This window comes from Leopardus geoffroyi, chromosome C2 (genome assembly GCF_018350155.1).
Source record: "Leopardus geoffroyi isolate Oge1 chromosome C2, O.geoffroyi_Oge1_pat1.0, whole genome shotgun sequence".
Taxonomy (NCBI): Eukaryota; Metazoa; Chordata; class Mammalia; order Carnivora; family Felidae; genus Leopardus; species Leopardus geoffroyi.
In genome coordinates, this window is record NC_059333.1 from 67,898,681 (window position 1) to 67,922,975 (window position 24,295).

Genomic DNA, 24,295 nt, shown 5'->3' on the forward strand with positions numbered 1-24,295 from the left:
TCTCAAGATACGAAGTCAATACACAAAATCAAAATCAGTTGTATTTCTACATACTAACAACAAACAAGTTGGACACTGAAAAAAATTTTAAATACCATTTAAATACAAATGCTACTGTAGCATCAAATAATATTAAAAGGTTAGGAGTAAATTTTTAAAAATAAGTACAAGACCTGTACACCAAAAACTGAAGAATATTACTACTGACTAAATTAAAGTAGGCCTAAATAATTGGAGAAATATGCCATGTTCATGGATCAGAAGAGTAGATATTAGGATATCAGTTTGGCCCAAAGTGATCTGTGGATTCAATGAGATACCAATCAAAATACTGGCAGGCTGTTTAGTGGAAATTAAAAAGCTAATTTTAAAGTTATGTGGAAGTGTGAAAGACATACAATTGCCAAACAATTCTAAAAAACAAGATAAAAATGGACGACTTATACTACCTTATTTCAAGATTTACTATATAGCTATAGTAATCAAGACAGCGTGGTATTAGAGTTAAAGAGGATGTGTGTGTATACATGAAAGAAGTTGAAAGGGGGTTCCATATCTTGGCTATCGTAGCAAATATTTGTTGACAGAATGAATGTATGCATGAAGAATGCATAAGGATTCCTGGTGATCAGTTCTTTCACAACATGATGAAATCAGATTATTTGTACTCCATCCTCCCTGAGAAACAGGGCTCTCAAGAATATCAAGGCTCTGGCCACACAGTCATAGGGTCAAAGCAATCCTAAGTCAAACACCTGGTCACAAAGATACAGTCATAACCCCAGGATGCACAGCCCCCAGAGTGCTCAGCATTGACCTAATGCATAAGCTGCTGTGAATCTAGGAATCCTGGATGATGAGCCCAGGTGCTAAGATGTTGCCTGTCCTCACAGACCAATGAAACAAGAGGGATAATCAAAAGGTAAACTCATATGGTCAACTGATTTGGACAAAGGAGCTAAGGTAATTCCATACAGAAAAGGATAGTCTTTTCAACAATGGTTTTGGGACAATTAGATACCCACATGGAAAAATATGAACCTTGACACACACAACATAACTTGCAATGGATCATAGACCTAAAAATAAGAGCTAAAATTAAGAGATTTTTAAAAATCAGAGAAAATCTTTTTGATCTTAGGTTAGGCAAATCTTAGATAGGATACAGTAAGCACAAAGTAAAAATTGGGGGCGCCTGGGTGGATCTGTCAGTTAAGCGTCTGACTTCGGCTCAGGTCATGATCTCATGATTTGTGAGTTCGAGTCCCACGTCGGGCTCTGTCCTGACAGCTCAGAGCCTGGAGCCTGCTTCGGATTCTGTGTCTCCCTCTCTCTCTCTTCCCCTCCCCCACTTGTGCTCTGTCTCTCAAAAATAAATAAATAAATATAAAAAAAAAAAAAACAAAAAGTAAAAATTGATAAACTGGACTTCATCAAAATTAAAAAACTTTTGCCCTTTGACTTTGTTAAAAAAATTAAAAGTCAAGCCACAGACTGGGAGAAAATGTTTCCAAATACATATCTGAAAAGAACTTATATACTATATATCCAGAATATATAATTATAAATTACTACCTAGTAAAGAAGACAATCCATTTAACAAAAGGCTAAGAGCAAAAGACTTGAACACATACTTCATAGAAGAAAATATACAAATGGACAATGAGCACAGTCAGACAGTCACAACATCATTAGTCATTAAGGAAATACAAATTAAAGCTATAATGAGATACCACTACACACTCACTAACATGGCTAAAATTAAAGGTACTGGTAAATATCAAGGGCTGGAGAGGATGTGAAGCAATTGAAACTCTCATGCACTGCTACACAACCCAGAAATCTTAGATATTTACCCGTGAGAAATAAAAAGATGTCTACACAAAGATACATACACAAATGTCCACAGCAGCTGAAATACTGAAAGTCTGGTATCCTAAATTTCCATCAGTTGGTAAATGGATAAACAAATGGTGGTATATTCATACAGTGAAATACTGCTGAGCTATAGAAAGGAACAGACTACTAGTAACATGCAACAACATGTATAAATTCAAAAGAAGTATGCTAGGAGAAAGAGACCAGGCACAAAAAGACCACACGACCACACACTTATGATCCTTTGGAATTATGAAATTTTAAAAAAGCAAAACTATTGTGACATTAGCCAGATCAGTGGTTATCAGAGGATGGAATAGGGGAAAATACTGACTGAAAAGGGGCAGGAGGGAACTACTGGGGCTTATACAAATGTTCTATATCTTGGTTATGGTGGTAGTTACTTGACTGCATACATTTGCTAAACTCATAAAAATCTATACAGACAATCACTGGATTTTGTTGTATATTAATTATCCCTCAATAAAGCTGATTATCTTTAAACACACACATACACACACACACACACACACACACACACACACACACACACACACACCAGAACTGCCAATGCTAGGAAGCGTTAAAACCCATCAAGGGTATTGTTTTACTCCCTAAAGTTCTCTATGGACATCCAGGTTAACAATCCCTGTTGCAAGATTCTGAGTGAGACAAAAGCACTATCACAACAGTCAGCCTAAAGGAATTCATACTCCAAGTTGCATCAGTGGTAAGCCCATATCAGTAGCAACTCAGGCTTTGGGAGATCTAGCCAGCTAGAGATTTCCCATTTAGGCCCATCCATGCCACATTGTATAATATTGGGTAGTGCCAGCTGACTCAATCATTTAGGCATCAACATATTCAGGATTTCCTTTTATTCCTTCATCTAAACCTTTACTTTCAGAAAAGGATTGAAAACTTTTCCAATCACTAAATGATTGCTAAAACTAAATGTGTTACCCCTCCCAGTAGTATTTTTATTTTAGTAAAGGGTAGAGCTATATGTGAAAAGTCTATTTCCAATATTAGAACTTAAGACACAGTGAATAAAGGAAAGCATTTGCTTTTTGGATGCAAAAAAACGCCTTTCTCAGTCCCCCTGAAATTGCATCAAGTAACCATCTTTTCCACGTGTATAGGCACATGATTTCTCTTTGAGTCCTAGGACTGGTTCTCTTCAAACTTTCCCTCGTTTAATGTCTATAAGGCAATACATTTTCTAAAGTTGTTTTGGTCTCTTTCAGAAACCATCAAAGGGGAGAGAAAAGAGAGCAAACAGACCAACGAAAGGTGAGTCTTGACCTTACAACATTGCTGAAAGAGGTACCATCTCCAGAGAATTTATAACTTGACCATCAGTTGAATCTGAGGCATGCTGAGCCCTTAGCAAACATGAACGAATGAAGAAAGAAAGGAAAATGAGACTAGTCAGGATCTGGAAGGAAATGTTCTAGCTATAAATGGATGGCAGGATGTCCAGTACACAATGCTCAAGGGACATGGCAAGCTCAGTCATGGTAAGGTAAAAAATTAACACCAAAGGTGGTCTGTGTGGTGTGTGTGTGCTGTATACGATTCACATGGTAACCTCAGTACCTATCACGATGCCTGGACTAGTGGGAATCCTACATGTATGGAATGAATAAATAAGTGAGGAGAGATGACATGTTCCCTGTAACTTCAGTGTCTTTGCATCTGCTGTGCCGTCTACTTGGAATGTTCTTCTGCCACTTCTTTATTCATTCTTCACATCTTGGTTCGAGCTGCACTTCTAAAAAACCCATTCTTAAGCTAGATTATGCTAACCTGTTATAGAATCATATGGATCCCTATGCTTTATCTTCATAACACCAGGCAATACTTACATTTTTGTGCAGTTACATTATTAACCTCTGTGAAGTACACACTTATAGAGGGTACAGACCATAACAGTTAAGCTTATCATTGTGCTGCTAGCACCCAGCTCAGTGCCTGGCATATAGTAGGTTTTCAATAATTTTTTTTATTATGAAACTATAGTAGCAGATATTTTTTAACCCATAGAAAGTAGCCTTTTTATAATACTAACAATTTTCTATAGTTATAATTTTCATGGCATCTACCGATTTACAGATAATGGGATGTATTCATAACATTTACATGGTAGTGATTTGGTAAATATATAACATGTTGAAAAAGAGTTTCATGGAAAAGTAAATGCTATTCATCAGGGCTTAGTTTCTCTTACATTTGCTTTCAGCTGAGCAGTATTATAAGTTGTTTGGTTTTTATTTTTTCATTTATTTGCTTTCTTTCTAGATTTTTTACGTAATCAAATCTAAATAAGCAATCCTATATATGACACAGGGGAAATGTGTATATCCTTTTCTTTATATTATCTTTTGTCCACATACTAGGGGCTAAAGTAGACAAAATATGATGAAGTGCTTTTTTATTAAGAGTTCAAGTTTTCAGTTGTTTTTAAATTCAATTTATTCAAACTAAAAACAAAAACAGTCCATCCATGTTGTCACAAATGGCAAAATACTCATTCATTTTTATGGCTGAATCATATCCCATTGTATGTACATTACCACAATTTCCTTATCCATTCATCTATCAGTGGACACTTAGGTTTCCATATCTTGGCTATCGTAGCAAATATTTGTTGACAGAATGAATGTATGCATGAAGAATGCATAAGGATTCCTGGTGATCAGTTCTTTCACAACATGATGAAATCAGATTATTTGTACTCCATCCTCCCTGAGAAACAGGGCTCTCAAGAATATCAAGGCTCTGGCCACACAGTCATAGGGTCAAAGCAATCCTAAGTCAAACACCTGGTCACAAAGATACAGTCATAACCCCAGGATGCACAGCCCCCAGAGTGCTCAGCATTGACCTAATGCATAAGCTGCTGTGAATCTAGGAATCCTGGATGATGAGCCCAGGTGCTAAGATGTTGCCTGTCCTCACAGACCCAGTTCAGAAATAGCCAGAAGAGCCTACAGAGAGAAGGCAGCAAGGAATCAACACATGGCAGGGGCAGGCCCAGACTAAAATAAAGGATAGTTAATTGAAGGAAGCATGAACAGCACATCCCCTTCTCTCTCTTCAATAGTTTGTTTCTCCTTATTGCTATTGCAGTGGCCCCCTATGTTTCACCCTGTCACTGAAATCTAGAAAAATAAAGTGGCTGTATTGTGAAATCTCACCCAGTTTTTTTTTCTTTCTGTTTTTCCAGAGTACCATACCACGTACCTGAGAGATCTGATGAAGCCCAGTGTGTTAACATTTTGAAGACAGCCTCAGGCGACAAAAGTACTACACATTTTTAATTAAAGAATAAAGTCCATATAACTGTCCATTGTTTATATGCCTTTCCCTTCAAGTTTTGGGCTTACCTTTTTCTTGTCTATTAATATTATTATTACCATTAATAATAGTGGCGGTTCCAGGACTCCATCTGAGAAAGCCACCCTGTAATGCCAGCTCTGCTCCCTACCTCAGGAGCAGACCTTAACTGCTTCTTTTCATTTCAGAGCAAATTTGTGCACCAAGCTCACCTGACTGGCTCCTGGCTCAGGAATAATGTTTAAGACTAACACCTCCTGTTTCACATTCAGCCTTCTTTTCTTAATTTTATAAATTGTGTTTTATGTAGAACTCCCAATTACTGGAATAATGGCTTTTATCTATGATAATTCTAAGGTAGTGCCTCATTCTATCTTGTATATTTGTGACTGAATAACTACCTCTTCAGTCTTGTGGGAGTTATATATTTTATGGCTTTTATAGTATTGCTATTAATATCTTGAAACATAAAGAGATGTGTACTATAATAATGTAATTACTATGCCCTGAGAAAATCACTGCTGAGGAGCTCTTGTCCCTCTGTGAAGATCAGTAGGAAAATGGTGGCTTGGCGTGCTGACAATGATGAGCAGACCAACTCAAAATTTGGAAAATTAAGAACAATGAAGATGGAATCAGCTCTGGATCCTGGATCCACTTCTATCTGGGCCCTTGCTAACCTGAGAAGGATCCGCCTGCGGAACAAGCTATAGATAAGCCTTAGCAGAGAACACTGGGTCAAGCACTGCGCGTTGTGAACCTACTTCTCTTCTTCAAAGAAATGACTGAGATGATGGTCCAGGGCAACTATGCAAGAGCCAACTGAGAGATCACAACACTCAAAAGAGAAAAAAAAAGAAAGATCTTGACAACAGAGATGCACATGAATGTCCTGTCTGTCCAGTCCTCTGACAAACCTTGGGATTAGCAACAGGAAGACAGTCTGTCCAAAAGGACTTAAGACAGACAGCAGCTTCCATGGTGGTTGGTGAGAAGTTTGGATAATAATCAAGTTATTGTGATGTTTCATCTGGCTGCAGGCAGAGCAGGGGAGGAAGAGCTATCATCTTGATAATGGGATAAATGGAAGGAAGCTTAGGACTCTTTCAACTTACTTCTGAGACACAAAGAGCTAGAGTGGAATCAGGAGGACCAAGATGGAAATCATCTAAAGGCCAACTTAGCTGGCAGGTGCCCTAGGGAGAGATCAGCTGGCCAAGAGCAGGGCTGGCAAATTTATATCTGAGGACTGTCTATATGTCATTATAAATGATGGGGAAACTGGGTACACGAGAGGACTATACTAGCCCAGTAGAGATGAGTCAGATGACCCTGGCTCTAAAGCAGCATCACTAAGAGACGAGGCAGCCTCAGTCCAAACCAAGAGAGAACTTTGGGAGGCCCAACCCACAGAAATATTTCTTCTTATTCTACATAAAGGAATCTAGAAGGTTGTAGACAGCTGTACTAGCCATGCTTGTCCTTGTAATATTACCATTTGTGTGTTCTTCCCTGCATTTGCTTCATTAGGCCATAAGCATCTTGTTGGTTTCTAACATGTTTCGTATAGTGAGTTCTTAATAAATTTTTCTTAAATTGATTTAAAAGTCTCCATTTTCTGCTTCTACTTCAATGGTACTACTCAACCCTTGTAGTCTGATATTACTTCCTCTGTCTTCCTAATGTACTTTCTCCCTCTTAATGTCTCTATGGAAGCCTCATTCTCCAGTCAGCTAATGGCCTCTGACTCATCCCAAACCCTCCTCTTCCCCTTTCCCTAACCATTGTATAAGAAAATGGGGCTTATATGATTCTATATGTTTATCTCAGTCATGAGACATAAAAAATCAAGTAAGGGAGGTTCTTTCTGAGGACAACTGGGAAGTTTGGAGTTGGGGAAGGGATACTTGGTTTTCAGTTTGTAACTTTTATATTCTGTAATTTTAAATTATGTGCTCATATATACATTAAACAAAATCTTAATGTAAAATATTCCTTAAAATACCCTGATTATAAAATAAATGCATATAACTGTATTGTATATTTGCAAAGTTGCTAAGAAAGTAAATCTTAAAAGTTCTCACTGCAAGAAAACAAGTTTGTAACTATATGTAGTGATGGATGTTAACAAAACTTATTGTGGCAATCATTTCACAATCTATACATATATCAAACCATTATGTTGTACATCTAAAATTGGTACAATGTTATATGTCTATTATATCTCAACTAAAAATGAATAAATGCATACACACACACATATATGTATATTCACTTAGCATATAGCATGCACTTAGTATATATTGCTACATGTGAGACGACCCAAGGAAATTCTGGGGAAAAAAACCTCTAGGTTCTGTGAGGGCAGCAATGTGTCTAATTTCTTTACCAATGAATCCTAGGCACCTAAGAGTACCTCAAAACTATTTGTTCAAAGATTGAATGAAACATTAATGTGCCTCTGGTGAAAACATCCTTCCTCTGTATACTAAATTCTCCAGATTTTCTGTGTTCCAAGTCTGGGGGAAGAAAAGCCAAGAACAGTTAAAAGATGTCATTAAGTATAACACTACTAGTTAACATTACTGGTATTTACCTTGTACCAGGCACCCTTCTAAACTTTTAAACTCATTATCTCATTTATTCCTCACAATGACCCTGTGAGGTATCGGGATATAATGACCATTCTGTTGATGAAGAAACTTAGACATAGAGTGGTCAAAGTAATTAACCCAAGGTCACTAAATTAGTAAGTGACAGAGCTGGGGGAAGTTTTGCAAAGCATCAGCCCCTCTGCCCCTTTGCTTCTCAGCCATATAAGAAATACCATTTTGGTTGGTTGAGTGCCTACAGCACATTTTGCACTACACTCCCTCAACCCTCTGAGGTGGTGCCTCCCAAGGATGCATCACTGAGATTTCCAGAAGCCACTCCATCATCTCACAAGGCCAGAAGCTGTGGATGATAAGACACATGATATGACCAGCAAAAATGAGTTTTGGGTCAGAAGGAAAGCGAACTACAACTTCTGCCTCCAACTCCTCCACCTCTACCCCTGCCACTTATTCTTTTGTAATCCACCCTCCTCAGTGTTCTCACGGTGTTCTCAGATTTGTTAACCTGGGCTAGAAAGCAAAGAGTCATCTCTGACCACTGCCCTCCAGCCTCTCCCTCAGTACCTACTGCCACCCCACCTTCCTGCCACATTTGGTTATCACAAGACCAGGCAAGTATTCTCATGACTTCAGCACCCACCCCTTCTTTTCTCATTCAGGCCCTTATTTCCTCAATTCAAGAACATGACAATCTCTACTGATCCCAGTCTGTTGTCTCTCTTACCCTGCATTCTGTCCAAAACATTAAAAGAAACAAGGAGATTAATAGTGAAGAAAAGGTCTCCTCACATTTCTTTTCCCTAGCCACACAGAGACAACTATGATCTCCAGGTTCTTATGTATCTTTCCATAGACACACTATGCCTATTTATAAGTGTGTGTGCACACGTGTGTGTGTGTGTACATATACATATGTATATATAGTATATATATATATAAACATACATACATACACACATGTGTGTGTACATATTTTTCCCCTTATTCAGGCAGATTTGGTTTTATTCTTTTTTTTATTTTTTTATTAAAAATTTTTTTAATGTTTATTCATTTTTGAGGGTGAGAGAGAGACAGAGTGTGAGAGGGGGAGGGGCAGAGAGAGAGGGAGACATAGAATCTGAAGCAGGCTCCAGGCTCTGAGCTGTCATCACAGAGCCTGATGCAGGGCTTGAACTCGCAGACCGTGAGATCATGACCTGAGCTGAAGACGGACAACCAACCGACCGAGCCACCCAGGCACCCCAGATTTGGTTTTATTCTACACCTAAGCAAACAGCCTAAACATAAGACCCTTGCTAAGATGATTAAGAGAGACACCTGTCTTCAGTATAATCCTTCATATTAAAAACATATTACTATATTGGCTTTCACTCTCACCCATATGCCAGTATTACTGTGGATCTTATAATAAAAGTGAGATCCCATTGGCTTTTGCCACATCTGCCTGTTAATTCCAGAAGAAAAAAATACTTACAGATATGGAGTCCTGCACTATCTTTAGACACAAATTTTGAGCCTGTTCCAGTTTGAACAAGTTATACCCTAGGCCTGATGAACAACAGTCACCTTGAAATGTATCTCCCATTTATTGCATTTCATTTTTTGTTTCTCTTCTTTAATATTTATTTTGAGAGAGAGAGTGAGAGAGAAAGAATGGGGGAAGGGCAGAGAGAGAGGGAGAGAGAGGATCCCAAGCAGGCTCCATGCTGTCAGTGCAGAGCCTGATGTGGGTGTGAAATCATGACCTGAGCTGAAATCAAGAGTCAGGTGCTTAACCAACTGAGCCACCCAGGTGCCCCCATTTTTTATCTTTCTGGATTTACTCCCTCTCTTTGGTGGTACATATCCACCAGTAGCTTTCTGAGAAAGGATATATAGGAAATTAATGATATTTTGTGTATCTAAAATGTCTTTACCCTATCCTCCTCTCCTCTCCCACTTAATTAATCACTTGGCTTGATATGGAATTTTAGATTAGAAGTTATTTTCATTGTCTCTAGTTTTCAGTGTTGTTCTTGAGAAGGCTATAGAAATTCTGACTCCTTATCCTTTTATGTGGAAGCTTTTAAGATCTTCTCTTTGTATCCAGTGTTCTTAAATTTTGTAATAAAATTCCCATTCATCTACTGTGATTTACACTGAGGTGGCCTTTTCTATCTGGAAATGCATGTCCTTCACTCTAGAGACATTTTCCTGAATTATTTCATTGATTATTTTTTTCCCTTCTATTTCACTAATCTCTCATCCTAGGATATGGATTCCAATGTTGGATCTCCTAGACTGATCCTCCCATTTTATCTTTCTCTCTCCTTTTCCATTTTTTGTCTTTTGTTTGATTTCTTAAAGATTTCCTCAAGTATGACTTTCAACCTTTCTGCTGTATTCTGCTATCATGTTTTAATTTCCAAAAGCTCTTTTCTATTCTCTGAATGTTTCTTTTTGCAAGGAGTCTGTTGTTAATGGTTGCATTATCATCTCTTGACTCTCTGAAAATGTCAGTAATAGGTTATTGTTTAAGTCTTATTTTTCCTCCCTTATCTCTGTGTCCTCCAAGTTGTTTCTTTTTATTTGTTGGTTTTGGTCTATATCATCCACGTTGGAGGATTGCTCAGATGTCTGATGGTGATGTCTGTTCATGATTAAGAGTAAGGAATTAAAAATTTGTTTGGAGGATCTAAGTCTATGGGTGAGCTTGTTAGCTTTACCATTACAGTCAAGGGATCTGGATGGGCATTTATGGGGGAACCATATTTAAATCTTTCCTCTTCAGTTGGTAGTTTTCCTGTATCTTGCTTGGAAGGTGGAAGTCTGGCTGTCAGCACTTTGGGAGTCACGTGAGAGAAAAGAGAAAAGCAATATGTGCACATGTGATAGTGGTGGGGTCTCTGCAGGCTTTATTAAGTATGAATAAATTTACGTAATCTATGTTTTCAGTATGGTAACTCCATCCTCAAATGTGTGAGATATTTCCCAATTCAAACACTTTCTGCTTTACCCTCTCCATAGAACAAGACTCCTGACTTCTGCCAAGATGGGAGAGGGGAGTTGCCCAGTGGTGTGGAGTGGGAAAGGAAAGTGCAGCTCTAACTATCACACAACTTCTACCCAGTCTTTCTTATTTTGGCCCTTATCTTTTCCCTCAACCTTCCCCTCAATTGGTTCTTGTTCCTACCAGTTCCTGAGGCTTTTGATGGTTCTGGAGTATAAACTGGATTGTTTCTTGGGTTTCTGCACTGACAGGTTAGACTTGGCTGTCCTGCCTTATTAAGTTAGTTACCACTCAACCATCTACTTTTCAGATTCCAAACTTGTCTCCTTTCCTATTCTTATACTTTTAAATTTGTCCACTTAAGTTAAAAAATATTTTTTCTTTAGTTTTAGTGTAATTTTAGAAGGTAATAAAATTAGATGTATGTATTTAATCTATCATTGTACCTGGAACTCCACTATTCTAGGACTCTACCATTGAGTGCCTCCAGTCTAACATCCAAAGTCATCTAACAATGTGACTTGAAACTAACCCAACTATACCAACCTTATTTTCCCCTCTTCTTTTATTGGAAACCATGGTACTGCCAGATTTAGCTACTAATAATTTCTGAAATATAGCCTGTATTATCCAGATTGTTTCCATTTACACTATTCTGTATCTCTGGAATATTTCTTCCCATCTCTGTCTTTGTTTACTGGACCCTTTTTTTTTTAACTTTTTAAAGTTTATTTGTTTATTTTGAGAGAAACAGAGAGAGCATGAGAGGGGGAGGGGCAGAGAGGAAGGGAAAGAGAGAATCCCAAGAAGGCTCTGCACTGTTGGAGGCTCCGATGCAGGGCTCGAACCCCACTAACTGTAAATTCATGACCTTAGCCAAAATCAAGAGTCAGACACTTAACTGAGCCACCCAGACGCCCCTAATGGACTCTTGTTCATCATTAAAACCTGGCTCAAATACCACTATGTCTGTTGGACCACGCACCTAACAACTACCCAGGCTGCACAGTAACACCATATCCTTGGATCACAGAATGCCCCTCCCAGCAGTAATTCATTCCTATCTTAAAACTTTCCTTCCTACCAAAGCACCATGATTCTGGCCATTGGCCAATATATAGAGGACTTCCAGGTTTCCTAGGGGAAATCCAAGCCACCAAATAGCAAGTGTTATTTTGTTATACACAGCTATAGTCCTAAACATCCTAGTCTGGGTAGTTTCATGTTCTACATGCCAACTTCTACCAACCATCCTAGCTTTGGCTTTTGATCACCCAATTGCCTCTGACCTTGCCATACCACTGAGACCTGACAATCAACTTCTCCTCCCAGGTTAAAATCTTAATTTCCCGCTCTAAGTATGACTTGGATTCACTCCCTAAAAAAGCTGCCTCTGGCCACCCGGGATAATCATCCCTTGAACCATCTCAGCCTTCTGAACCCATTATTTCAAAGCAGTCACACCAGACCAGATCTTCCCAGCCAACAGGAAGCAGGATTACAGAGTCACATGGCCCTACACAGGAGGTCAAAGTGTGTCCCGTACCTACCCCTCAATTTTAGTAAACATCCTCATTAACTTAAGTAAAACCTCTCATTTCATGGAATCATATACTTTTAGAGCTTAAAAGAACTCAAACATTCCTTGGCCCTCATGGGAGGTGGAAGTAGACACCACAGGAATTAAGAAGCAGGGTCTGGAGAGATGTGGAAACAGAAAATGAACTCACTCGGAGGTGGGTAAGGTGGTGGGAAGGTTAAAGTAGAATAGAAAAGGAAAATTGTCTGTTTACAGCAACATCTCTGAACCGTGCTACCCTTCAAGTTTGCCAACATGTAATAAAACATTTCTAATTTTGTGAGCAGTTATTTTTGTCTGTTCCTTATACATTTCCTAAGAAAATATTTATCTGCAAAGAGTAACTTAACAAGCATTAAGGATAAAAGTCACAGATAATGAATGAAACAGAGAAGAGGAAAGAACCAGTAGTTTTCATTCTTATGAAAAAACACATAAGATTTCCCACTTCTCAAATTATTTCCTATTAAGCTACACATTCTATTACAGTGATTAATAAATTTTCTTTAGTGAAGGAGGAAAGGGGAATATATTTTGGTATTCATAGGGCCCTACACCTGTAAAGTCTAAATCAGAATCCCAATGCTGGGGGAACCACAGATGCTGTGTCTTGGGACTAGGCTGTCTACTAATACTGTTTTCAGAGGAAACTAAGCACCCCAGCCTTTCTCATCCTGGCACCATTTACATTGTTCCCTATTTACATACACACAAGAGCAAGGTAGTATTTTTTTTTACAAACAAGTGTAACACAACAAATATTAGAGTGCTCATTACTTTTTAAATCTCTTATTGTGAAAAGAAGCCCTTTAAAAATATACATGAACTTATTGCAGAAAGTAGCTCTCCACTCTGGCAGTAGTATCAGTTTCCTCCTACTCATTGAATGTGGCAAAGTGGATTCCTTTCCCGTGATCAGATTGTATAGCATTGTTTCCGAGATTACACACTCTGAACTCCTAGGTTGCCAAAATATTGAGAACACAGAGTAAAAAATCACTAAATTTTCCTAACAGTTGATTAGAAATGGGAGAAATGTAGAAACCATCCAGTAGAGCCCTTCCCTTTGAGGTGGCAAACAAGGGCAGAGAGGAGGGGATTCACCCAACATCAAAGAAAGTCAGCACTAGAACTCAGGTTCCTGACCTTCAGGTCATTGCTTTCCACCTCATGGTGCCCTCTGTGCTTCCTGTTAGCTGGAAGGGCTGGGAAATGGGCATCAACAGATTATAATGTAGCAAGAGCGTTGACTTTGGGTCAGATAGACCTGGAACTGCTACAGTTGGCATGCGACCTTGGAGCAAATTACTTGAGCTCTCTGATCCTAGGTTTCCTTATGTGTAAAATAGGGTTAATAACACCTACCTACTTCATGAAATCAAGCACAATCCAAAAGATATGAGGATTATACAGTTGAAAAGAGAGGGAGAAGGGAAGGAGGGGAGGGATCCAGCAAATAAGCAATTTTATAGTTTGTTTCAGTAGGGTGGGGTTGGGGGGTGGTGAGTGAGCATTAGTAGTGAGAGGATGGGAACAGGAAGCCATGATGGAGTAATAGTAGTGGGTGTGGATTCTTTCATGTAACACTTAGCCCAGAAGTCCCTCCACACCTTGCTGAAAGCCAGAAATGCTCCTGCAACTCCTCCTACATCAGCTTCACTTGAAGAAGTTCCTCTCTCAGCATCTCAACCCAGGGACCGAGATGATCCATGCAATCACTTTATATGCATGGGACTTTTCCATCCTTACTGCTGAAGCCAAAGTCATCTTCTTCAGATATTTATCTTTGTCAAGATTATTTCCAGACTCAATAATATCTCCTTTCCATCAAGATGGCAGAGAGCTCCGCCCTTACTAAATATAACATAAAATTCTATGCAGTCAGGCTGAGAGAAAAAGGGGTTCTCTCAAGGGCCAGTGGCTCCCAGTCCAGATTTTGGGAGACCTCTGTCTTAGAGGGCAATTATGCAGAGAATGGTTTTGTATTTGAATGGTTTTGGATTAAAGGCAAGAAAACCAGTTAGAAAACTGGCACAATTAGCCCCTGCAAGTTTAGCATTTCTGAGTTGCTAAGCTAGAAGAGCCTCCTTACATTTCCAGGCTGGATCCTGGTGCCTGGGCTCATCAGATCAGGGGCAGGTCTAAGTAGACTCCACTACAGAAGCCAATCCAAATGACAGGAAAAGGGAAACTTAGGGGAGCAGCGTTAGGAGAGACCACAAGAGTTCTCTGCACTCTATCAGAATGGGATAAAAGAAATCCTAAATGATGTTGGGAAGGTGACGTAATTCAGGCAAGGCTAGTAGACTACAAACAATAGTATAAATCATAGTCTTTGAATAAACCCACATTTATATGGTCAATTAATCTTCAACAAAGGAGGCAAGAATATATAATGAGACAAAGTCTCTTCAAGAATGGTGGTGAAAAACTGAAAAAGTACATGCAAAAGACTGAAACAGGACCACTTTCTTACACCACACAAAAATAAACTAAAAATGGATTAAGTATGAAACCCTAAATATGAAACCCGAAACCATAAAAATTCTAGAAGCGAGCATAAGCAGTAATTTTTCTGAATTCAACTGTAGCAACATTTTTCTAGATATGTCTCCTGAAGGAAGGGAAACAAAAGCAAAAATAAACTATTGGGACAGCATCAAAACAAAAAGCTCTGCACAGTGAAGGAAACAATCAACAAGACTAAAGAACCTAATGAATGGGAGAAGATATTTGCAAATGACATATTCGATAAAGGGTTAGTATCCAAAATATGAAACGTATTAAACTCAACACCAAAAAAACAAACAATCCAGTTTAAAAATGGGCAGATGATACGGACAGACATTTTTCCAAAGAAGGCATACAGATGGCCAACAGACACATGAAAAGATGCTCATCATCACTTATCATCAGAAAAATGTAAATCAAACTACAAAATGCCAGTCCCAAGATATTACATACCATATGATTCCATTTATATGTCATTCTTTAAATAACAAAATCATAAAGACAAAAAAGCAGATTGGTGGTTGCCATGGTTATGGGTGGTGGAGAAAGGAGGAGGTACACAGCTGCAAAGGGAGAGCACAAAGGAGCCTTGTGGCAATGGAATATTTCCTTATTACATGAATGACAGTTTTTACATAAATTTACACACATGATAAAGTTGCAGAGAACTATACACATGCACACAGATGAATGCACATAAAACAATACTGGTGAATCTAAATAACCTCTGTGGATCATACCAATGTCAATTTCCTAGTTTTAACTGTTGTACTGCAGCTATACAAGATGTTACCACTGGGGGAAAGTGGGTAAAGGGTACACAAGACCTCCTTATACAGTTTATTTAAAATTATAACTCAACACCCAAAAAACAAATAATTCAGTTAAAAAATGAGCAGAAGATATGAACAGACATTTCTCCAAAGACCTACAAATGGCCAGTGGACACATGAAAAGATGCTCAACATGGCTAATCATCAGGGAAATGCAAATCAAAACCACAATGAGATACCACCTCACACCTGTCAATGGTTAAAATAAAAAACACAAAAAACAAGTGTTGGTGAGGATAAAGTGAGGCCAATTGAGGATGCAGAGAAAGAGGAACCCTCACACACTGTTAGTGGGAATGCAAACTGGTACAGCCACTATGGAAAATGCTATGCAAATTCCACAAAAAAGTAAAAATAGAACTAACATATGATCCAGTAATTCCAATACTGGGTATTTACCCAAAGAAAATTAAAACTCTAATTTGAAAAGATGTATTCACACCTGTATTTATTGCAGCATTATTTACAATTTACAATAGCCAAATTATAGAAGCAGCCCAGGTATCCATCAAAAGATGAATGGATATATATAACGTTATATTTATATATATGCACACACACACATATAACATTTATATAATGTATATATATAACATATTATGTTATATATAATGAAATATTATTCAGCCATAAAAAAGAATGAAATCTTGTCATTTGCAACAACATGGGTGGTGCTAGAGAATATAATGCTAAGTGAAATAGCCCAGAGAAAGACAAATACCACACGATTTCACTCACATGTGGAATTTAAGAAACAAATGAACAAAGGAAAAAAGGCAAACCAAAAAACAGACTCTTAACTATAGAGAACAGATGGTTACCAGAAGGGAGATTGGGGACAGGTGAAATAGGTCAAGGAGATTAAGAGTACACTTATCATGGGGCACCTGGGTGGCTTAGTCGGTTACGCGTCCAACTTTGTTTGGCTCTGGTCATGATCTCAGTTTGTGAGTTTGAGCCCCGCGTGGGGCTCTGTGCTGACAGCTCAGAGCCTGGAGCCTGCTTCGGATTCTGTGTCTCCCTCTCTCTCTGCCCCTCCCCCCGCTCGTGCTCTTTCTCTCTCTCTCTCAAAATAAATACACATTAATTTTTTTTTTTTTAGGGGCTACTGGGTGGCTCAGTCGGTTAAGCGTCCGACTTCGGCTCAGGCCATGATCTCACGGTCAGTGAGTTCGAGCCCCGCGTCGGGCCCTGTGCTGACAGCTCGGAGCCTGGAGCCTGTTTCAGATTCTGTGTCTCCCTCTCTCTCTGATCCTCCCCCCGTTCATGCTCTGTGTCTCTCTGTCTCAAAAATAAATAAACATTAAAAAAAATTTTTTTTAAGTTTTTTTTTTAAAAAAAGAGTACACTTATCGTGATGAGCACTGAGTAATATATGGAAGTGTTGAATTACTATATATACACCTGACATTAATACAACACTGTTAACTACAGTAGAATTAAAATTTTTTAAAGAAAAAAACCCTAAATTCTTTAAACAAATGGAAGCATTAAATATTCAGTAATAAAATTTTTTGCTTTAAAAGAATAATTAAAAATAAATAAATAAATCACAGTCTTTGATACAGTCACCAAGATGAAAAGATCCTTTTCAATACAACAGATCCGGTATGGGAATGGGAGAAAGGTAATTTGACAAATGAAAGACAAGAGATACAAAGTAGGAAGCAAAGGTTTTTTGCTTCCCAGATTGCTGACTACCAAATACATAAAACTCTTTAAGTTCGTATTTGCAACCCAGAGGATATACCTGAAGCTTCTTACTAGGGCCCTCCAGGGTATGGTTGCCATGCTGACTGGGAACACAAACTAGTTACATGCTGTTTCCACCAGCCCACCTGCAACTTTTTAACTGCACACATCAAGTATTTGCCCTCAGGCTTCACACCTCACAACCTTTGTAGAACAGTTGAGCTGTATCCATTTGATGGGAAAACATCAAGTCTATTTCATTAAAAAAAAAAAAAAAGCCAACCCAAACAGTCAAAACATAGTGGGTTTTTTTACTGACTTTTTTCCCCTCTAGTTTTCAGTTTATTTGTTGAACCCTCTTAGAGTCATATCTCAGAGTTTGAGACTCTCATTATCAATTTAGAAAGAAAAAAAGGAATGCCTTTTCTTAATCTGAAAAATATATTCCTATGTCCAAACCAGGTATGCATGTTTTTTTTTTTTATCTTTACTTTTGGTTTCTTATTGTTATTGTTGTTTGCTTGCTTGAACAGTCAAAGACTGAGTCATAAGTTCCACTATTACAATAAAATTATATTTCTGTTAATTTCTCCTTGAATCTCTAATTGTCCAGGTATGCATATTAACATATGTGAATGTCCTCAGGGTTTAAACAGTCTTGACTTGAAAAAAATATATTGTAGCAAGACTTAAAGAAACAAGGTGACAGGTCAATGAAAATTTTAAGAGTTTTGATTCTAATTGCTTATATTCAGAACTTGTTAGAAATAGTTTATTTGAAGCAGGAAATATAGGTAAGTTATAAAGAAAACCTTACCTCAGGGTCTTAAGTATTGGTTTGGTCAAATCTTCCCAAACCTATGTGAGGAAGTGATGCTGTATCATTGCCATCATCTTCATTGTCATCATCACCATCATCATCATCATCGCTATTTATTGAGCACACTATACGTCAGGCACTATGTTAAACAGCTTATGTATATTACCTTGGGAAGAAGGAATAAAGGCTTCATCACACTGCAGAAGTTTAAGAACTCATTTGAGAAGGGAGAATCAAAAGAAAAGCATAATAAAGTAAGATAGTATCAGAATTTAGAGAAGCAGGGGGCAAAGTATGAAAGCAGTAGTGAACAAGTATTTTATGGTATTGGGGCAGGATGGGGAGGTGCAGTCCTATACTAAGAGTTGCGTATAAGTGATCATGAGGTCAGAACTGGCAAAGAAAACTGGTAATACTAGGAAATAATTCATCCTAAAGAAAGAATTCAGTAATGAGTATTCAGGAATTATGGAACTATTGCCAAAGGGTAAGTAGATTTTAGTAAGCCAGAGCATCTCTCCCCCAGCTTATTGTTTGATTCATGTTTAACCTGAACATGGAGACAGTCCTAAGAAAGCAGATCCAAGAGATAGATCATGGTGATGTCATGCAGTCCCTGTTTTTAGCCACACATTCAGTTATGTGAGCCTATAGTTTTTTTTTTTCTCTCTTTCTCCCTCTCCATTTCTCCTCTCACCCTTTTTTATTCCTCAAGTTGATTTTATTCCTTAAGTCATACTTTCTATTCCATACAACAAAAATATTCCTAATTGATGCATCACAGAATGGAAAATCTTGGTCCAGCTCAGTCCAAAGGTGCAATCAATATTTTCAAGCTTCTATTCCCCTGCTTCATTTTGACTTGGACTTTCTTTGCTTATTGACCCCCTCTCCTATTACAGGCAGGTTCTCTCAATGAAGCTGAGAAAGATGGTCACAAGAAGTTCTGGCTTATGTTGTCTGGAGAATCTTTTTTGTTAGGTCCAGCAGATATATCCTTGAGAGGATGCTGATTAGGTTTGTTTGGGTCACAAGTTCATCCCTGAAGCAATCACCATGGCCAGGAATTTCTGACCTTATTAAATAGGTCCAAGTATTGCGCTCCATTTCTCCCTCTCCCAAATCCCAGGGAATAGAGTCAACTCAAACTCAAATACAACAAAATGTTGTATAGGGAAAGTGGTGTAATGGATGTTAGTAACCCATCCAGGACCAATGCATCCATCCCCTTGGATGCTGTGAATGTTTGTTCTAAACAACCCATAGCTGCATTCTCTAAGACTTGCCCTTGGCCAAACGGGAAACTCTTCCCCTAATTCTATCTTTAAAATTTGATTTTGTTCATTCTGATTTTTATTAATTATGATTTAATTAACTTAAATTAATTTAATCAATGTTTGTTAATTATTTATCAATAATTATTGATTTATTTAAAATATTGCATTAAAATAGTGTTCATCTTGATTACTGAGGTTTTTTCCCATCCTCCAATTTTACCCTGCTCCCCTCACCCTAGTCCTAGCCCTGGCTAAGGAGCTATACACCAGCCCTCTGCCATCCCCTCTGGGGACAGACCTCAGTCAATGATTAATGGATGTAGGGGTACAAAAGTTCAGCCCCACTGCCTCAAGACAGGGCTAACTCTGCAGTAGGAGCTTCTCATGGGATCAGATCCTACAGCTAGCCTCCAGGTAGGATCGCATTCTTGCTGGTTTTTATTCCTGCCCCTTTTTGCCTTCCTCAGTCTCTTTTTCTGAGAGCATTCCCAGCAAGTTACTTGGATAGGATTCCTTAGCTTCAAAGAACCCTACCTAAAACAGTTGATACCAGGAAGGGTTCTAGAAAGTAGACACTAAAGGTGAGCTACTGTAGTTCGATTACTCACCAGCTGGATAACAAGGAGATCTAGGTTTCAATACTGTCTGGATGCTGTGGTAGTGGATTATCAAAACTTACCTGTAGTAAGCTATAATGGGATCCAGACACAAGAAGAGGCACTAACTGGTACAATGTCCTAGCATTAAAGTCACCTAGAATTTTTTTTTAAAGTTCCTAAGCCCAGACTACGGATAAGATAATTACATCACAATTTCCGGGGGGGAAGAATAAAGGCACCAGTATTTTTAGAAGCTCCCAGGTGATTTCAGTGTGCTGACAAGTTTAGGAACCACTACCACAGGCAGTTGAGGGATAGGGGAGCAACAGTGACTGTACAAAAGTTACAAGAAAAGATACAGGAAAGTTACAAGAAAGCTCTTGGTAATGCTACTGATTCCTTGCAGAGAGAAAAATCAAAGGCTCAGGTTTATCAATGAAAAATTTTGAACAGTGAAAGTCAGAGGATCTCCTTGACAACATTTAAAGAAACACTCAAAAAAAGTGGGGGCACCTGTGTGGCTCAGTTGGTTAAGTGTCTGACTTCCACTCAGGTCATGATCTCCTAGTTCATGAGTTGGAGCCTGCGTGGGGCTCCGTGCTGACAGTTCAGAACCTGGAGCCTGCTTTAGATTCTGTGTGTCCCCCTCTCTCTGCCCCTCCCCCACTTGTGCTCTGTCTCTCTCTGTCTCAAAAATAAACATTAAATAAAATTTTTTAAATGAACACTCATTTCCTGCAGCAGGAGGGGACGCATGGCTGAAGACTAAGCTGAGGATTGATCAAGAACTTTGAATTGCCTGGACCCTCTAGGCTTACAGAAGTGAACAACTCCCCCTTGTTGAAATATACAGCCCACCTGCTGCTTAAAGGCTACAAAGATATCTCAATGAGGCAGTGCTGGCAACCCTATTTTTAAAGCCATCCTTGCCCTCTTCATTTTATGCCCTCATCTCCATCTGGCCACTGGACACATCATTAATATCAAGTCTAAGCAAACCTGACTGGGAAGTCTGAGGCTTACTAAAGGAACAGAAAGAAAAAATACCAAAAGAGCTGAAGGACCTGGCTGGCAGGTACTGGGGGAAAGTATAATGGGGGAAGAATGAAATATAATGGGGGAAGAATAAAGTATAATGGGGGAAGAATGAAACCCTAGATAAAGGATTTAGCATCTGGCTGTAAAAGGGCCCTGGGTGACAGTCCTAATATACTACGGAAATGAGACTTAAAGATTGGAAAAAAAACATGGTGCATAGTAAATGAAGTAGAGGTGTCAGAACTGTGACGGCGAACTGTGGAGGAAAGGCTCAGAAGGCTTAGAATGCTAGAATGAGCCTACAATATAAACCTGGAAACCCTATCACTGTGTTTCTCAGGACGACCTGGAAGATGCTTGATTAACCAAGGCAGTAACAAATATGCTTATAGGACATAAGCATGGTTGAAAATCTAGTAATATTTGTTCTCTGTAGATGAGGCCTGATAGTAGTAGATGCTGTTGCAGAGTGGGCTTTACAGTATTGAGAGGACATGACCCTGGGATGATAGAGAGCAGGGGCAGCACTTAAACATCCGAGGTAATGGACATAATGAATGTGATGGGCAACAAGTTTGGAACAGTAGCCAGGGAGCCTCAGCGATCCTTAGAGATGGCTCGTAGAAATGGTACCCCAAGGGGCAAGAAAACAGGCCATCCTCAAAGATGCTGTTTAATGTATATAACCAAAAAGGATCAAGAACAGATAAGAAGAAAACTGAGGTCATGAGCCCACCATCTCCCCACGCCTGGAGGTAATTATTATCTTGTCTTTGTGATAAACATTTTCTCGTTTGATTTATTATTTTGTAGCCTATGTATGATCACTAAACAATATAATTTAGTTTACCCCAGTTTCCAACTTTTATATAAATAAAATTGTACCATATGGTTTTTTGCGCATGACTAATTTCTTTCACTCTACATTATGTTTGTGAGATGTATATGTATTATGTGTGTGCTCCATGTTATTCCATTGTATGAACAACCTCTACAAGTTCTGCTTCATGGAACATGCAACCACGGCAGTCATACAGGGTCCCACACTCAAAAGGACCTGTTCTTGGTTTAATCATTTTATCTTTGAATTTTAGTTTTGAAAGGGAAGTCTGATGGAACAATGCAGCATGTGCTGCAGACTTGGAACCTTGGCTCAAGAATGATCCTACCTCCTGCCATCTCCCTGGATTAGGTTTTCAGCCAACTACTCCCAACCGCAGTCATCCCAGGCCTACTGGTCCCAATCCCATACAGCAATGGCTAACGCCCTATTGGAGGTCTGGGTGAAGGCACACAGAGGGTCAAGATTGGTTCCTACAGTATCTAGGGTGGAGTATGGTGGCAATTGTCTCTGTCCTAGGCCAGGTATGCCATGGTGAATTCAGAGGTGACTTGGCAGGGACAAACCTCTCATCCACCCATGTCCAGGAACTTAGCACTTCTAGGCATGAGGTTGCAATACTATGTGGACTGGAAAGGGTAGATGACTGCCTCAACTTTGGGGACCAGGTCTGGAAGCTGCTGAGAATCCAGCAGTTGGTGGGTTTTATGCCTGCACTAGTATGGAGTCATGAGGTGGGGCCCCCAAGTGTCTGGGAGTATCTGCACTTGCCCTATGAGTGTCCCTGAATCCAAGAGAGCATGACATTAAACAGCACATCACAAACACTACGACACGTCAAAAGAAACCATAGAAAAAAGGAAAATGCTTTCTTTTTGCTGTTTTGAAGGTGCCCACATTTTCATTTTGCACTGGGCCTGGCATATTATAAGGCCAGCCCTGATGCTATAGTTCGTTTGTCCATTACTGTTTAGATCAATTTGTAAAACCTAAACATTGTACCCATATAAATGTATAATTAGATGAGTTTTGACATATTTATACACCCATTAAGCTGCTGCTAAAAACAAGATTCAGAACATTTACGAAAAGATTCTCATGTCCTTTGCAGTCCATTCCTCCCTCCATCCTGGTCCCCAGACAACCACTGATCTTTTTGTCATTATAGATTGTTTTTATAGATGATAGATTGACTTTTGAAAATTTTACATAAGCGTAATTCTTTAGTTTAAAAAAATTTAGGGGTGCCTGTGTGGCTCGTCAGTTCAGTGCCTGACTCTTATTTTTGATTCAGGTCATGATCTCGCAGTTCATGAGTTTGAGCCCCCATTGGCTCTGCACTGACAGTGCAGAGCGTGTGGAGCCTGCTTGGGATTCTCTCTCTCTCTCTCTCTCTCTCTTTTATATATGAAATTTATTGTCAAATTGGTTTCCATACAACACCCAGTGCTCATCCGAACAGGTGCCCTCCTTAATACCCATTACCCACCCTCCCCTCCCTCCCACCCCCCATCAACCCTCAGTTTATTCTCAGTTTTTTTAAGAGCCTCTTATGATTTGGCTCCCTCAAAATAAATAAATGAACTTAAAAAATTTTTATTGAAATATAGTTGACACACAATGTTATATTAGTTTCAGGTGTACATCATAGCGATTTGACAACTAGTATGTATTATTCTTTCATGACTGGCTTCTTTCCCTAAGCATGATTTTGAGAATCCATTGAATCTTGATGGACAGTTGAATTTTTCCTAAGTACAGCCTTATGGAAAATACCGCTGTTGACATTCTCACACACATGTGCTGGTACACATATGAACAAGTGTCTCCAGGGTTCATACATAAGGTCATGAGACATGTTTAGCTTCTGCTTTATTAGAAAAAAGCCAAAATCTTTTCCAAAGTTGCTCCAATTTAAATTTCCATCAACATGTATGACAGTTTTCCTTACTTTATATCCTTGTCAAATCTTGGTATTGTCAGTCTTTTTAATTTTTGCCAATCTAATGGGTGTGTGGTGACATTTCACTTGTGGTTGATTGGTTTTAATTTGCATTTTCCTGATTACATGTTTTCATATGCTTATTGGCTAATTAAATTTCCCCTATTATGAAGTACCCATTTATTCAGTTTTTATATTGGATTGTCGACCTTTATCTTTTTGATTCATAGGAGTTCTTTGATTATTAGTGAGGTTTTTCTGTCAGTTTTACATGTTATGAATATCCTCTCCTACTCCATAAGCTTGTCTTTTCATTCTTTTTATTGTATCTTCTGTTTAACA

At 38.8% G+C, this 24,295-nt stretch overlaps 1 protein-coding gene across 4 annotated transcripts in view; it reads left to right on the forward strand.

The window, feature by feature from the left end:
- The window catches only part of CD86 (CD86 molecule), a 67,487-nt gene extending 60,670 nt beyond the window's left edge, over window positions 1-6,817 (forward strand). For 3 of the 4 annotated variants that reach the window (XM_045502236.1, XM_045502238.1, XM_045502235.1), the window contains 2 exons: window positions 3,126-3,171; window positions 5,108-6,817. In XM_045502236.1, coding sequence (XP_045358192.1) covers window positions 3,126-3,171; window positions 5,108-5,201 — 140 coding nt within the window. In that variant the 3' untranslated portion in view covers window positions 5,202-6,817. The remainder of the gene's footprint in view (window positions 1-3,125; window positions 3,172-5,107) is intronic. The other variant, XM_045502237.1, reaches the window with a different exon arrangement.
- The last annotated feature ends 17,478 nt before the right edge of the window (window positions 6,818-24,295 follow it).